Source organism: Sylvia atricapilla, chromosome 5, assembly GCF_009819655.1.
Source record: "Sylvia atricapilla isolate bSylAtr1 chromosome 5, bSylAtr1.pri, whole genome shotgun sequence".
NCBI lineage: Eukaryota > Metazoa > Chordata > Aves > Passeriformes > Sylviidae > Sylvia > Sylvia atricapilla.
Window position 1 is genome coordinate 60,619,160 of NC_089144.1, and position 15,315 is coordinate 60,634,474.

The 15,315-nt window shown below is 45.3% G+C and overlaps 1 protein-coding gene across 1 annotated transcript in view; it reads right to left on the minus strand.

Annotated features, from left to right (window-relative positions):
* DENND2A (DENN domain containing 2A) overlaps positions 1-15,315 on the minus strand; it is a 56,350-nt gene that overhangs the window by 13,841 nt on the left and 27,194 nt on the right. Inside the window, exons 5-13 of the mRNA XM_066319701.1 lie at positions 13,358-13,479; positions 10,832-11,029; positions 8,661-8,754; positions 7,338-7,388; positions 4,211-4,398; positions 3,409-3,518; positions 3,128-3,197; positions 2,385-2,462; positions 1,767-1,907 (exon numbers count right to left, since the gene is read on the minus strand). Of these exons, the coding sequence (XP_066175798.1) occupies positions 1,767-1,907; positions 2,385-2,462; positions 3,128-3,197; positions 3,409-3,518; positions 4,211-4,398; positions 7,338-7,388; positions 8,661-8,754; positions 10,832-11,029; positions 13,358-13,479 (1,052 nt within the window). The remainder of the gene's footprint in view (positions 1-1,766; positions 1,908-2,384; positions 2,463-3,127; positions 3,198-3,408; positions 3,519-4,210; positions 4,399-7,337; positions 7,389-8,660; positions 8,755-10,831; positions 11,030-13,357; positions 13,480-15,315) is intronic.

A 15,315-nucleotide genomic window follows, 5' to 3' on the forward strand; every position in this document is an offset into this window, starting at 1 on the left:
CTTAGCACTTCATACTCCTTATCTTAGACAGATGCTTATCTAAATTGTTTTTGAAAGCCTCCAACACCACACATTTCACAAATCCCACAAGAAAATTACTCTTGTTCTGAACTACCCTCACCAACACCAAGCATGCAGCTGAAACATGTCAGTGGCAAATTATTTCAATTACTTGTTGTCTTACTCTCAGTATACACTCAGAACAACTGGTCACATTCCTCTCTGTAGGAAACTTCTTGTGTATTGAAAGGTTATCATGTGTCTTCCTTTGCCTTTTGTTCTCTATATTAAGTAAACAATTTTCTCAAACTTTGCCTGTATTTTCTAGACCACTTACTAAGCAGAACTACCCCTCTGGGGCTTTCTCCTAGTGGTTGCATGTTTTGGAAAACAATACTCTAAGTAAAATTCCAGCAGTACTGGAAAGCAGAAAAAATTGCTTTCCTTTATTATTTATCCCTTCACTTGCTTTCACAATGAAGGCTTTTGTCTAAATAAAACCACACTATTACTTTTGTTCACTTTATGGCCCACTGTACTACCAGATCCTTCTTTGAAGTATCATTGCTCACTCAGTGACTTTCATGTTGTATTACGACTACTCCTTTCTTCCTCCCAGCCTTTTGCTCTTGTCCATATTGGTTTTCACACCAAATCTTCAATTCACAGAATCACAGTATCATTTAGACTGGAAGAGATCTCTAAGATCATTGAGTTCAACTGATCACCACCATGACAACTACACCACAGTGCCACATCCAGTCATTTCTCCAACACTTGAACGTGTTTCTTGAATTTAGGGGAGTGGGGCACTTTGACTTTTAATCCCTTACTCTCCAAAGTGCCTGCCCCCATCCCAGTGCTGTACTGTGTAAATGTGGAGATTATGCCATCAATCAGATAACTAATGAACAGAATCCCAGCCACAACATTCTCACAGCAGACCCACTGGGATTTTGCTCCTCCAGCACACATTTTTAACCAGTTGTGCATTCTGGAGTAATGTCACTTAGCTGGGACTGTTTTCAGTTGGGTTGAGGAGAATGTCATCATGTAGTGCTCGGCTGAAAGCCCACAGACACAACTTTATCAACTCACTTGCTTTCCTCCCTCTCACATTCAAGGCATACCATGCCCTGCAGCAAGTATGGCCAAATTATGTTCAATTTGCCTCCCTCCATCCTCCCACAGTCCTACAATGCTATGCCCTAAAGCTCTGCACTCTTAAAACCCTCCTGCTGTCCTCACATCACATCGTGTGAGATGCAACACAGATCCTCACCTCCACACTGAGAAAATGCCATTCTCAAAGACTGCAACATTAGCCTGGTGTGGTTTCAAGGATATTTTGACCTGATCCACACAAACAGAGGTTCTGCATTAAGGGTGTTGGAGGAGCACACTGTACAAACCTGTGGCTAGGAAGTTAAGTGTGGTGTCCTTGAGCAGATCCAAGGTCTTATGCTGGGCAGCACAGGACCTGCTGCCTGTGCCTCTTGGTCTCGAGGCCAATGTCCTGTTTCCTTTTGCTATGCTATGCTGTGTGCTTACATTCATTTTTACCGTAAGATTTCCATTTTGATTCTGAGGTCACTGAAGTCTCCATTCCGTCCCCTCTGGCCCCGTTTTACTTCCCAGCTTCCCCACACTGTTGAGAGATCATCTGTTCTTGAAGATCCCCAGTGCTATGCCATGGTCCCAACTTCCAGTCACCAGTCCTGCACCATTTGCTGGCCTGTTTTCCTCTCTCTAGGAAGTGTCTTTACCTCTGTTCCTGAGCCTGGCAAAAAGTTCTTGACTGTAATTGTCCTGCCCAGAGCTGGGAAAGGTGCCTCCATGACACTCCTCATCAGAGGTTGCACCAGGGCTGGGGAAATGCCCCGTCTCTTCTCAACCTCATCCAAGATCTGAAATAAAGGCATAAAGACACAAAAATATGCAAATCAGGAGGAGGGAGATAACACCATGAATGAAGTGCACCAGCATCTATCTGTGTCCTCTCCTTAATCCAGTATTGACATGAAGCTTTGTATCAAAAGAAGGTACAACTGAAGACCCTTGATTTCTTTTATCAGGAGAAACATGACTCCAGTGAGGTCACTGTAAAGCTGAAAATTTGCAAACTCCCCACTACACTCAGAGTCAGGACTCCAGCTTTTAACCTCTCTTGCACTCTGGGAGTTCTGCTGAAGGAAGAAGGCAAGAGCTGACAATCTAGTTTTCCTATGAGCTGTGCTTCTGCTAGGTTCTGGAATTAGCCAACACCATTTCAGATCCTTTATTTAGCTATCAGCTTCCCTGATCCTCATTCAGTCATGTGCTGGCTTCACTTTCAGGTCCCTCTTGACCTACAGCACAAATTCCCTCTCTTTCTCCCCCCTCACCTTAGAGAAGAGATTGAAGCATCCAAGGCGACTCACAATGCAGTAAACTTCTGGGAGACGTTTCCCTTTTCCACTGGGCTTTCAAGACAAACACAAACACATGCCAAGGAATGTCAGTGTTATAACTACTGCAAATATAACAAAAAAAAAAAAAAACTACCAAGGAAATGTCAGCATTATAACTACTGTAAAGACAGAGTGACTGGTCTCTTAGCTGTGCAGCTCACTGGCTGGGTCAGAAACTGGCAGCCATTTGACAGTATGGTGATGATGACAACCTGGCTCAAACCCTGGTATACCAGAAACAGTGAGGAGAAATGGGCACATTCACAGCATGGTCCCAGCTTACCTAAATTAAATAATAAAGGCAGAGCAGATTGACCTACAGAGACAACTCAACCTACAGGACCAGCACAGGTTTAGACAACTGTTTAACAGGTATATCCAAACCTAAAGAGGATAAACCCTGCCTTCAGCTTAGTGGTGAAACAATAGTCCATGGTCATGGTAAAGTGCTGGTGCAAGGAAAATGCAAGAGAGTTATGTCTGGAATGGAGGATGGGACACAGAGAGGGACTTTGGCGCTGAACAGAAGAGAGCAAAGCTGCTCTGTTGCCACTCTTTTCATTCCACACTGAAAGAGAAGAGCAGCAGCTTTCCACTTCCCAGAATGGGTGCCAGTAACATCAACCCTACAGAAGGCTGCACCACCCGGAAAAGAAAAAAAATTCAGGGATAATTACCAGCAGCCTCCTACAATACCCAAATCTTCTGCTTCCATCTTCCCCCGTCAGGACAAATGAGAATGTCTCACTGCAGAAAGAGAAACCAGAATGACAAGATACCCATCAGCCATATTACTGGTCTCAGACATACAAGTCCAATAAACTCCCAGTATTTCTGCATTTCCCATACACCCCTCTCAGAGCTCTGCCCAATCTTCTACTGTAACAGCGCTTGTACTTAATTAGCTTGATATAGAAATCTGTTTCCCATGAATCGGGATACAAAGTACAGTACATACCTGGCAAACTGATGGATGGGGGCCCAGTCCTTTGCATCAGGGAAGCAAAACTGGGGAATAGCTTTTAACTGATCTTCTGCCTCACGCATGAATTTGAATGAGCGCTCAAGCTAGCAGAATAGAGAGAAGGAATGTTTCCAATTAGTCATGTGGGGATGGAATGACTTCAAATATTTTTCCTGTGACAAATGAAGAGGTGATGACAGAGGCTAAGCTTCTGCCTGGAAGATATTAAAATTTCTGTGATTCTGGCTCACCTAATCATTAGATATCTCAAGGTAACTCTGTGCCCCAAATTACACCAAGCCCTGTCTCTGCATCACCTGCCTCTGTGATATTGTGCCTCTAATCTGAGACACAATTTCTAGCAAAGGGCAGGAGAACTGAAGTCTGAGGGGAGCTCTCCTGAGTCACATCCCACTTACAAATATTCTCACACTGGCTGTGTGTTTCTCCCATTCCTCCTTCCCCATTTTGAGCTAGGGTATCACCGAAAGCTGTTTCTTCCTGTTCAGAACACGCATCTCCCACCAGTTTTCTTTAAAGACGAAAGGGGTAGAAAGGGAATAGCTACATAAAAGTCACAGCCAAGTGCAGCAAAAGATCTAAATCAGCTGCTCTTTCAGGAGTGAGCAATACCAAGACAATGCTTGGGCAGTGACTGAAGCCCTCCCACTACCTTCAGTCTCCCTTAACACCGACACAGCCGAGGGGTCACTGATACAACACATGGTCAACAGAGAAGCTGCAGCTCCTCCAGCTCTTCAAGCGCACCACACAACCCAAGACAGGTCAGGCAGACCTTCAGTGGGAACTGCTGGGTGACCTCAGGGATGTAGGCAGCCCCAGCCTGCTTCTTGTGCAGCGACACCACGACGAAGTACTCGAAGAGCTGCCTCTCCTGATACTCGATCAGGTCCCGCTCCAGGGTCTGGTACCGCGGGGTTTGCTTCAGCCGCGACTTCACGTGCACCAGGCGCTGGCTGTGAGCTACGGAAACAAGGGGAGTCCTGACTCAGCCTGGCTCCTGGCACACAGCATCAACAGTGCCCTGCAGAGACTGAGGGGTAAACCCGAGATCACCTCACCGCAGTGCCCTTGTCTGACTAAGAGGTGGGAACCGTTTGGAAGCTGCACTATAAACACTGACAGAGATGGGCCATAATCTTGTGCCATCACCCTGAAGAACTTTGGCAGCAGAAGGATTTCATGGATAGCTTTTACAGCTGAAATAGGCCAAGCTGAGACCCACACAGGACACGATGTAACAGATAATGTCCAGGCATTCATCCTAGCACTCATTTATGCATTTTTCAAAGCCGCCACAGTGAGGTGATCGACCCTCTTTGTTCACAGGAGGCTGTGGGCAGCAATCCTCAAGGTTTTACAAGACCAGCACTTGGGTCAGGCCAGGGCTCTGCCGTCTCAGTAATACTGGGGACTCCCAGCTCCAGCACACAGGCTGGCCTGTAGACCAACAACAAAAAATACGTGAAAAGAGGTGCCAGCGAAAAATGCTGGCTCATGCCAGTTTTTCCTGTGCCTAAAACTAATCTCTCAGTGCCATGCTTCTACAAGTTCAGCCATGACAATGGGAAAACAGGAAAAATTGCCAAGCAAGCTGTAACTGCAACACACACATGAGCCATGGGACAATAAACATTCCAGCATGGAAAGTAATGAAAAGTTGCCTGCTGAGAAGAGACCAGATGAGATTCCCTGAGACCACTCCCCTGCTTTGTTTTACAGTTGCATCCCAAATTAAATCTCCATGATGTCTCCCTTATCCCTGCTACAAAAGAAAGAAAAAATTAACTACAAGCAGAGACTACAGCACATTCTCACAGCTTTGCTTTTTGGGAAGGTGGGTGGCAATGCAACTTTATGATGGAAGAAACAACAATCACAGAAACACTATAGGAACTCCAATACATAAGATATCTGCTTGGGAGACAAGACTTCCTGAGAGATAGTACGTATTTGTCGATCTTTTGTCTGGTAAAGTTGTGCCACTCAGGGACTATTCCAGACAATGTAATTTAAAGCAATCTTGAGGTGCCTCTCAAATCAAAACCTGGACAGTTAAAGCCCTGGAAAGATGGCATAGACTCCTTTCTCTATGCAAAAAACATCTACAATGTAGATGTATTTGCATGCTCACCTACTGTGTTATTTGCTCAAGGGCTACAAAGCTTTCAAAAGTGGTTTCTGTTTCACCAGGGACTTCAAAAGGAGCAGTGTCACAGCAATGCTGAGTGCTTCTGAAAAACTTGCTCAAGATCCACACTGCTTATATTGTAAAGATACCAGAATTTTACTGCTGCCACCATGGCAGAGTTTGTCTTCCACGACTTTTCCTTCCCAAGGGTCAGCACTTCCAGCTCTGACATACAGCCTTATGATTTACTGTGTCTCAGATGATGTACAGTGACTTGCAAACAGAGGTAGCTGGCTGGTGTGATTTATGTGTTACACAAAATGTACAAAGTCCCAAATACAAGAGACTTGCTAAATCATGTCACTTTCCTATTTAAAAATAGGGAAGTCAACAGTTCAACAAGGCATAAAGGAAAATACAGGTGCAGTTAGAGCAAAGAGCAAGTGCCAGAGCTCCTTTTCACACTTATGTAGACTTGCATAGTCACTTAGACCAAGGTCTGGATTTGGATATAGTTCAGAGCCCAGTGCTGTTGGATTTGAGGTGACTTCATATGATCTCCATCATCCTCTTTCTAGGGAGTCTGAGCTGCAGTTACAGAGAAACAGAGGATGATGCACATGATTCACTATGGCAACTAGCAGCAGACAAGAGTTTAAGTCTTCCTGGCCACATCTACACTGCCTTTCTCAGCTAGATCTGAACATGGTCTCTATTTCATCACATTTCAGGAGGGTTGTGAATGTAATTTCTGCACCATCCTGGTGCAAACCCTCTCTCTTGTCTCCAGGCTAGCCTTAGAACCTGTCCAAAAGGTAGGCAGCAATTTTCAGCTTGATGTTGTTAACATAGCAATACACATAAAAGACTTCAATGCAGATGAAAGCAAGAGCATACAGTAGTTCTCGGGTGGGAAGTTGTGCTCACAAGAGAGAACTCAGTCTGAGCTTTCACTTCTAGAAATCTGGAAGAGGGTGAGAAGCAGCACTCCCACTCACAATGCACTGTGGCTGACACACAGCCCAGCTGCTGCTCATGCCTGTCCTTTTCAGCTCACAACTGAACTGACCTGCTGTCCAGATCTGATGTGCATGTGAGTCAGGAAACTTTGGAATTTCAGGGAGCTTCCATCTTGCATTCTAACTCTGCCAGGACTTTGAATTTGCCATACAAATTCCCAAAAGACAGCAGCGTCCCCAGAATGTCCAGGGGCTAATTATCAGTACAGGTTTTCAGAAGAGTATTTTGGAGACCAGTGCACCAAATAATCCTACAAGAGTGAAGAAAGAAATGCAGTGCTTTATCCCAACCCAGCCAGTGCAGGAGAGTTTAACCAGCAATAAATCACACGGTGCAACTCTGTTTCCCTAGCTACCCAGTCTGGCTGGTGGCTTTTGTCCCATTGCAAGCACGTGGTGAGGTGTCTGGACACCCAGGGCCATGCAATGCTGCTTCTGCCAGTCTGGTCACACATTTCTGACTCTGCACTTGGAGAAATCTCACTGTATTTCCTCAGCGTCCAAAACTTCTCCTGGGAAGGTCAGTCAACAAGGAGCTTTGATGGGAGTTGGAAGAGATGTTTGTTTTGGGCTCCTCTAGCCCTCTGCCCATGGATTTTCTCCTGCAGTATTGAGATCTTTGTTTTCTTGCTGTGTTCTATGCAGAAATAAGGTCCTTCTCCAAAGGTAGAACTCAGAGGAGGGGTCTTGTCCTAGGAGCTCAGAGCAGAGTTTATCAGGAGCCATTTGCTCTCTCCACACATTTGCCTTACCTTTCAGCTTCTCTTCAGTGTCACTGTCTGATTCACTGTTTTCATCTGTAACTAGGAAAAAAAAGAAAGGGCAAGATGAATTAAGGAAAGTCTATTTATAGCTGTGCATTTCTTATCACTGGCATGAGAAAGCTGGGCCTGGCAACTTCAGGGGGAAGCAGTTTAGGTCCCAAGGGCCTTGTTCTTTTCAAGGGTGCACATAACCCACAGATATTCAGCTTACCAACCCTGGTATCCCCCCATTTGTTCAGGGAAAAAAACACCCAAACAGCAACAACAAAATCAATTTTGCACAGCCAGAAGAGTTGCATAAAGAATAAAATGCCAGAACTGTATTTTATCCAAGTCTGTATAAGCACAACACCAAGGCAAAATACTCATTAATATGCAGTACTTTGTGGGACATGAGATAAAACCAAGAAAAGAAAGAATGAAACAAAAAAACCCTGTCAGACTGAATCAGATTCAAGGTCTATATGGTCCAATGATCTATTTCTCTGAATGATGCTTTAGGGAGGGGTATAAAAAGTCTGGGATGCTTCCCCTGAAAGTTCATATAAACACACTCATCCACCCTGTGGCTCTCTATGCTTTATGAAATAGGATAAACAGCAACAAATAATTGTGGGAGACAAATAGAGGTGATCACCTTTTGCTGGAAATTAAAGTGTTTTGAAAAGAAATCCTGCGTTGGAAAGGCACAATCATAATTTTTACAGAGATGAGATGCTAAAAATAATTGCTCTGAAGTGCATGAATGTTTGGGGAAGTTGTTAATTGACAATGGGAGGCTGGAAGTCTCAATCCTGCTATGATGGAGATGGTCCTACAGTCAATTGTAGAAACTCTGATTCCCAACTGAGGCTATTTGTTTATTGGGATGGTGAAAGAACCAAGGCTGTTCTAAAATCTCCTGTCTTCCATTGGACAGTTCACTGAAGTGACACATTCCCACAAAATATTTTGATCTCAACAAATCAGAGCTTTTGGACAGAACATTCCTCTCCACAGCTTCCAGCATGTTCCAGAAATAAACATCAAAAAGAGGGGACATGTTTGGTATGACCTATAAGGTTATCATGCAAAGCTATGGAATGAAAATGAAGCAAGAAAAACAGAAAACTTACATTTTAACCAAAACCCTTTGGGCAGAGGAACAGCCCTTATCTTACAAAAAAAAAAAAAAGAGTGGAAACCCCAACTCAGCCTTAGTCTGGACTGGAAGAAGTGCTAGAAAGTGTCAGATAAACCACTAAGGCAGTCTAAAGTCCAAGGCAAGTCCTCAGAAAGTCTTAGATGTGTGATGACTTGGAGCTCCTTTACCTTTCCCTGAACTGCTCTCTGTAGACTGTGACAGTCTCTTGACACGTTTCTTTCCCCTCCGAGCCTCGTAAATGGCATTGATTTTCAACACAAGCTGCTCAGCAAACACACAAACAAACAAGGTTAATTTCTTCCCCAGGCAAGAAATTAAGTTAGAATTTCATGCAAAGACCTCTTTATCCCAACCTTGGCCATACTGAAACTTTTCACTTGATGGTGCAGGGTGCACAATTCACAGGATCTATGCCATATTGATTTTCACACCAAATCTTCAATTCACAGAATCACAGTATCATTTAGACTGCAAAAGATCTCTAAGATCATTGAGTTCAACTGATCACCACCATGACAACTAGACCACAGTGCCACATCCAGTCATTTCTTGAACACTTGAACGTGTCTCTTGCCAGTGGCCACACTCACTGTGGTACAGCAGGGGCCCAGGGTAACAAACCCTGATGAAAGGCCACACCTTAATGCACTTCCACACTGTGCAGCTGTGTTTGCTTGACAGAGTCCATCTCTCCATACCATGTTCCACGCTCCAGGGAGCACCAGAGGGTCCCTTGGCAACCTGTCCTGGTCTGCAGGTTTGGAAGCAGGAAACTGGCTGGAGCACGACCGAAGAAATTGAGAAGGGTGGAGGCCAGTGATACTGAAATATTTTACACCAGTGGCTTTCTTTGCAAATCTTGTAATTGCTATGCTCCCACTGACCAAGAGAGAGGACATTTCAGTGTTGGGCAATGCTGGGCTTAGTGGCTCATTCAGTGCCTCTAGTCTCCCTGTACATTCCTAAAGGGGAGAAGAACTACAGCAGCGTGATGCCAGGCTTCCTCTGCTTGAGCAGACCTGCCTCCTTCTCAAGGTCCCAGGCAGGAGCAGCAAGATATGGCCACAGCATTCAGATTTATCCCATTAAAAATTGGAAATCAGATTCCAGATTTACTTCCACATGTGCCTTATGAGCTCAAGGTAAGGCAGGCCCAGTACCTGCTTGGTCAGGCAACTCTGAATACAAATATTTAAGTGGAGCCAGCATGCTCTGATGTGGAAGAGCAGCCTTCATCCAGATGTCCAGCTCAAGCCTCAGGTGATGCTGCCCTTGACACAGCAAACCTCAGTTCTGAGCTGGCCCTGCAAGACTGCACAGTGGCACTGTGGGGTAAATAAATACTTGGAATCTTCTCTTCAACTGACATAAAAGTATGTTTGAACACACTGACAGAGCTCAAGCCCATGCACAGATGTGAAGACATACTGGGAAAGAAACCCTAAACATTTGCAGCCTTTGGCTCATTCCTGAAAGGCTGAAGCACACAGAGAGGGCATTCAAAAATCAGATATCCAAACATGAACACAGATCTAGCAACCAGGAAACAAACATGATACACAAACACATCCCTTTTTCCCCAAATGCAAACTGTGGGTTTGGAAAAAAAATCACCACAGACTGTCCCTGGTAGCCTCTGCTTGTCCTGCAAAGACTGGGATAAGCAACTCTGTTTTTGAAACATTCAATAGATAGATTGCTGCCAAACCTCATTTGGACTGAATACACATCCTGCCAGATCTGAAAGAAAATAAAATTAAAATGGACTAATGCTGTATCCAAGTAAGAAATAGGAAATGCTGCTGCAGAAAATGCTCATAACTGCAGACAAGTCCTTTTTGCCACCCAATTGTCATTATATTCATGCTCACCTACAATCACACCTTCCCTTAAATTATTAACAGCTAGTGCACCCATCAGAATGACCAAAGAACAACAGATTTCTATGAAGAAACAAACACACAACACACAGACAATTTCTGACTGACCCATCCAGGAAGCACAGAAAGAAGTATGATGGGCGACATCTTTTGCAAAATATGGACTGCTTTTTTCCCCTCTGACATCAACTTCTATCCCAAAGTTACAATGCGGGTTTTTTTTTCTTTTTTCTTATTATGAAATCTCAGCTGGAAAAATAACTTTTTTGAAAGGTGCAGACATGTTTGTGTGCCTTCTCCTTCAGGCAGAAATGGAGTTAAACACAAATCAAGTCATCAGCCAGGACAGCAGCTACCTTGCAGGGACACCACACACTGGAAACTGAAGAAAACCTGGTCTCATATTCACATTCCTGCCTGGAAGAAGCCAAACAAAAAAGACAAAGCCCTAGATTTACCTTGGGAATCTTCCTTCTCCTCTTGCCATTCTGAGAGTCTCCCAGTGAGAAGAAGGTGTCATCTGGACTGCTGGGGGTGGAGGGAGGGCTGATTTTGGATGGTGACCCAGTCCCATCACGGCTCAGTTTCCTTATGTCTGGCAGTTTGAAACTCCGCCGCTCGGAGTTCTGCCGGAAAAACATGGGTTTGGAAAGCAACTGGAAATGAAGGAGAAGGAATGAATGACCACAGTGTCTCATACATCCTTGCTCCACTGCTTACACTGTCATATCAGTAAATGCAGTGGGCAGCCACAGCACCCAGTTGTCAAAACAGCCTGAGAGTGCCCATGGACTTGTGCGCATGCAAGAAACCCATGCAGCTGCCAGGCTACATCTTGACCAGCAATTTAACCATCCCATTCTCATTCCAGAGTAGAACACAAGCTCAGGCCTTGGCCAAGAAGGCCTCGCTCCAGTGTGGAAAAAAATCTCCCAGGATTTGGGTAATCCAGAGGCTGGGACCGTAAACAGGACAAGACTAACCAACCAACCACAAGCATTTGGGATAAGGAACAGCTAGCCAGGAGGTACAGAGAAAAGTGAGAGCAGGCAAAAAGCACTGTCAATATGCATGAGCCAGAATCAGATATTTCAAAGGGTACAAGAGATGCTGTTAGACAATTATGGAGACTGCTTTCCTCCTAAACTCATTAGCAAGTTTGGTGGGAGTACAACAGAAGATGTTTGCGTAGCACAGTAAAGTTCCTGAAGTCTCTGACAAAAATAGCATCAGAGAAATAGAAAGCTCAGCTCCAGATAAAGAAGGGCAAGCTACTTTTCACCAGAAAGATGCTCAATAAGAACACTTTTTTCTTCTCCTACAGAATTTCCCAGTAGTTATGACAAGGTAAATTGCACCTTTGGAGGGAACAGTATTTGCACTGCCAGGAGATGTATCTGGCACTAAGAAGTGTGGGGGAGAGTTATCCAGCCTAGTTCTGAACAATTCACAGCAGCACCATGACTGTAGCTGAGGCAGCATCACCATGTGCCTCCATCAGCAGTTACCAGTCAGACCAATTAACCCATTCACGTTAGCTCAAGTGTCTCTGGATTTGCCAGAAGATGCTCAGGTCACAAAAATGTCTGCCACCTACAGAGAAGTCCTGTAAAAATGAGGCTGTAAGGAGTCTTTGCACTGAAGAATTCTGCACCAGGGATATGAGCTATTACTTATATACTAGTCCTGAAAGTCTGTCCAGACCCATTCCCCATGACTGGAGCCTGGCCAGGCTCTCCAGCAGGATGAATGCTGCAGTTGCAAACCCATCAGCTGCCAAGAGAGCATTTCTTTTCTGACTGATGCAGATCACGGGGTAGACGCCAAAGCACTGTGGAGTGACATAATTACTGCTGTTCATCTCTCCTGCTGGGAACATATCTCTGGAGAATGTGCAGCACTACAGTCCCCTTTCAATAGCACCTGTGGGCAATCTGGGGGCACAGGTGACTGTAAATCTCTCTGAGGGAGATCAACCTCATCCCAACACTCATACACATGGTCCTTTGCTGCTCTAGCCCTGACTAGCAACGAGGAGAATGGATTGAGCAACCACAGAACAATTTTCACTTTAAAGAGCTGACTTATCCAAAGGCACCTTAGTTGCTGATTAAGCTGGTTGGAAAAGAGCAGCATGTCAAGGAATGCTGTACATCAGACTTCTGAAAATGTTGGATATAAGCTCTAATAATTGCTGTTCCTTGGAAAGCATGAGAAAACCCTCAGGTCAGGAAAGCTGTGTTTAGATCCTTGCTATCCACTACAAACCCATTTATTGCCAAGATGACTTTGGCTGCCATGCTGTCCCAGGTTTGGATTATCTAAACAGGGAACATGAATCAACCAAAGCAGCTTGGGAGGCTGAGAGAGCAGGGCTGGCCTTGGTAACCCCTAAGCTCTGAGCAAGAGGTGCCAACCAGAGTTTTACCTTTTCTTTTTGGTTCCACGGACAAGGAGGAAAAAGTCACCAAGCTGTGAGCTGGGCTGTGGTGGGGATGCCCTTCTAAGCACTAGCTCTCCACCCAGGGGACTGGCACTCCCTGCCTTACCAGCCAATTGTCTCATGCAGAGAGCAAGAAAGGCTCTAGGGGGGTAGGAGGGGACGCTGCAGAGACACCTGGGCAGCAGCATGGGCAGGCTGCACTGCCCACAGACACTGAGACAAGGCCACTGCAGGCCTTGATTACCCAAATACTTCCATGCCCTCTTTGAGGGGAGGAAGGTCTTCCCACACCACAAGGGAAGACAATCCTGGAATGAAAAAAAAGTGAAAGCAAGCAGACCATTTATGTAAGGGAATTCTGGTTTGGTTTTTTACCCCACTGAAGGGCAGCAAATCCCCTCTTATCACACTGTACTCTGTGGCAAGAGACATGCAGCAAAAATCCCTAACATGATGAAGGTGTCCATTTTTTCCACAGAGGACCTGGATTTCACCCAAAAACTTTCTGGAGCAGAAGAGGTGGCCACTTGAATCAAAGTACCTTTGTGGGAGTCCCAGGTAGAGAAGAGGTGGGGGATGCTGGGAAGGTCAGGACACATTTCTTCCCCAAACAGCGGCTGTTGGTCTCGATGTCCTCATAAGGGTTTTCCTTTGATGGCGGATCTGCAGCAAAAAGCCAAAAGCAAAAGATTGTAAGCGCAGAAAATATCTGAGGTTTGCCATAAAAATCCATTTAGGGATCTGCTGGTCTTCTCCCACCTCCCACATCACACATAAAGACCTGTTCTCAAGCATTCCTGCAATTGCTTCATTCTCGCCATAGCCCTAGAAGTCCAGCTGCCTGCTGGACAGTGTCCAAGCCCTGACACAGACAAATGCAGCCATGGAAACATATCACAGATACTACAGATGGAAAAGACCCTGGGAGCTCTCAAGTTCATTTTCCTGTGTCCAGAAGAGCTGTGATGTTCTCACACACATTAGTTTGTAACTATATTTCCTTCTTTCCAGTCCTCTGCTCGGAGCTGCTCAATGAAACTGTGAGCTGAAGGCCAGCATGAAGGCCCTCTCTCTGTTTAAGCCCCACATTTAGGGGGATGACATCTGGTCATCATTCACTCGGGGCTGAAGTGATGCCCTGCTCTTGGGCTAACTGCAGGAACACTGAATCCACACTCTGAACATGGATGCCTATCACACAGTCCAGGATTTCAAACATGTCTGCCAGCCATGGAGACCTCAACCTCACATGCTGTACTTTAGAAAGAGGGAAGGATTAAGTCACTCAAATTCGGGATGCTCTTGCCCTGGAGAAGGACTGGGGGGGAGGGGATGAGGGACAAAATGCACACCTCTGAAGGAGATGCAAGTTCCTTTCTTCCCAGTAATTCTGGAGATGAGGCACACAACTAATCTGAGTTTGAAACACCTAAAATCACATGTAATAAACCTCTTTTATCCCACTCTTCAGCAGGACTAGGGAATGCAAGCCTAAGTGTGCTGAGAAAGAGCACAACTCTGACAAAGCAGGTTGTAACATCTCTACCCAAGCATCTAAGAAATCACTGACAAAGGCTTAGCCCAAGCATCTGCACAGGCAAATGATATGTTATGAGCCTTGTCTCCTCACTGCCCTCATTTCATGCCATAGCCCAGTGGGCAGCTGAGACTCAAAGCAACTGCCTTTCTCTTACTGTCACATAATGCTTGGCTGAGAGTAAAGACTGAAGTCAGTGGTGCTGCAAGACTCTGCAGCAGGACCAGTAATGGCTGTGGGACCTGTCTAACAAGTGCATTCCCACCTGCCTGCCCAGCTGGGGCAGGAGTGCAGCTGAACTCTTCAGACAAGGACAGAAACCTAAGTCTTTTCCAGCACTCCAGTAGCTGGTGACACACAGCACTCCAGCAGGGAATCCAAATTCACCATGGAGAAGGCAAGTGGGTGTGACACCAGCAAAGCAAGGCTGCACTAACACTTGGTCAGCAAACATTCTCCTGTCCTTGAAACTGGCTCCACTTTCTAATTTCAATGGCCTCTTCAGTATTGCAAATATACTTCAGTTGTCATGCAACTGGGAAGATTGGAGAAAAAAAGAACAAGCTTGGATTCTGTTGCCTGTCCCATCTTCAAACTGCTAAACAAGCCAAATTAACTTCAGTCTAGAAGAAAAAACATCATTTCCCTCTTTTTTACAAATAAACCTTGTCATGTATAGGCCAGCTTCCAATATTCCAGGTAAGCAATGGTGAATGGGGAAAAAAGGGTGCATGGAGGAAATCTGTGTGACTTGCTGGGAATTGGAACCATCATCCCATCAGCAGCTGAACCCCCCCCCAAGTCACACATATGAGTGTGTGTATGTGTGTGCTTGCACGTCCTGATGGGCACACGTGGCTGTCTGTGGGCCAGCTGCAGCGCCCTGTGACTGAAGTCTTGCTTCCCCCTCCACCAGTGAGGTTTTCACATGTCATTTGTTTTGTGGATTAAACTTGTCGGTG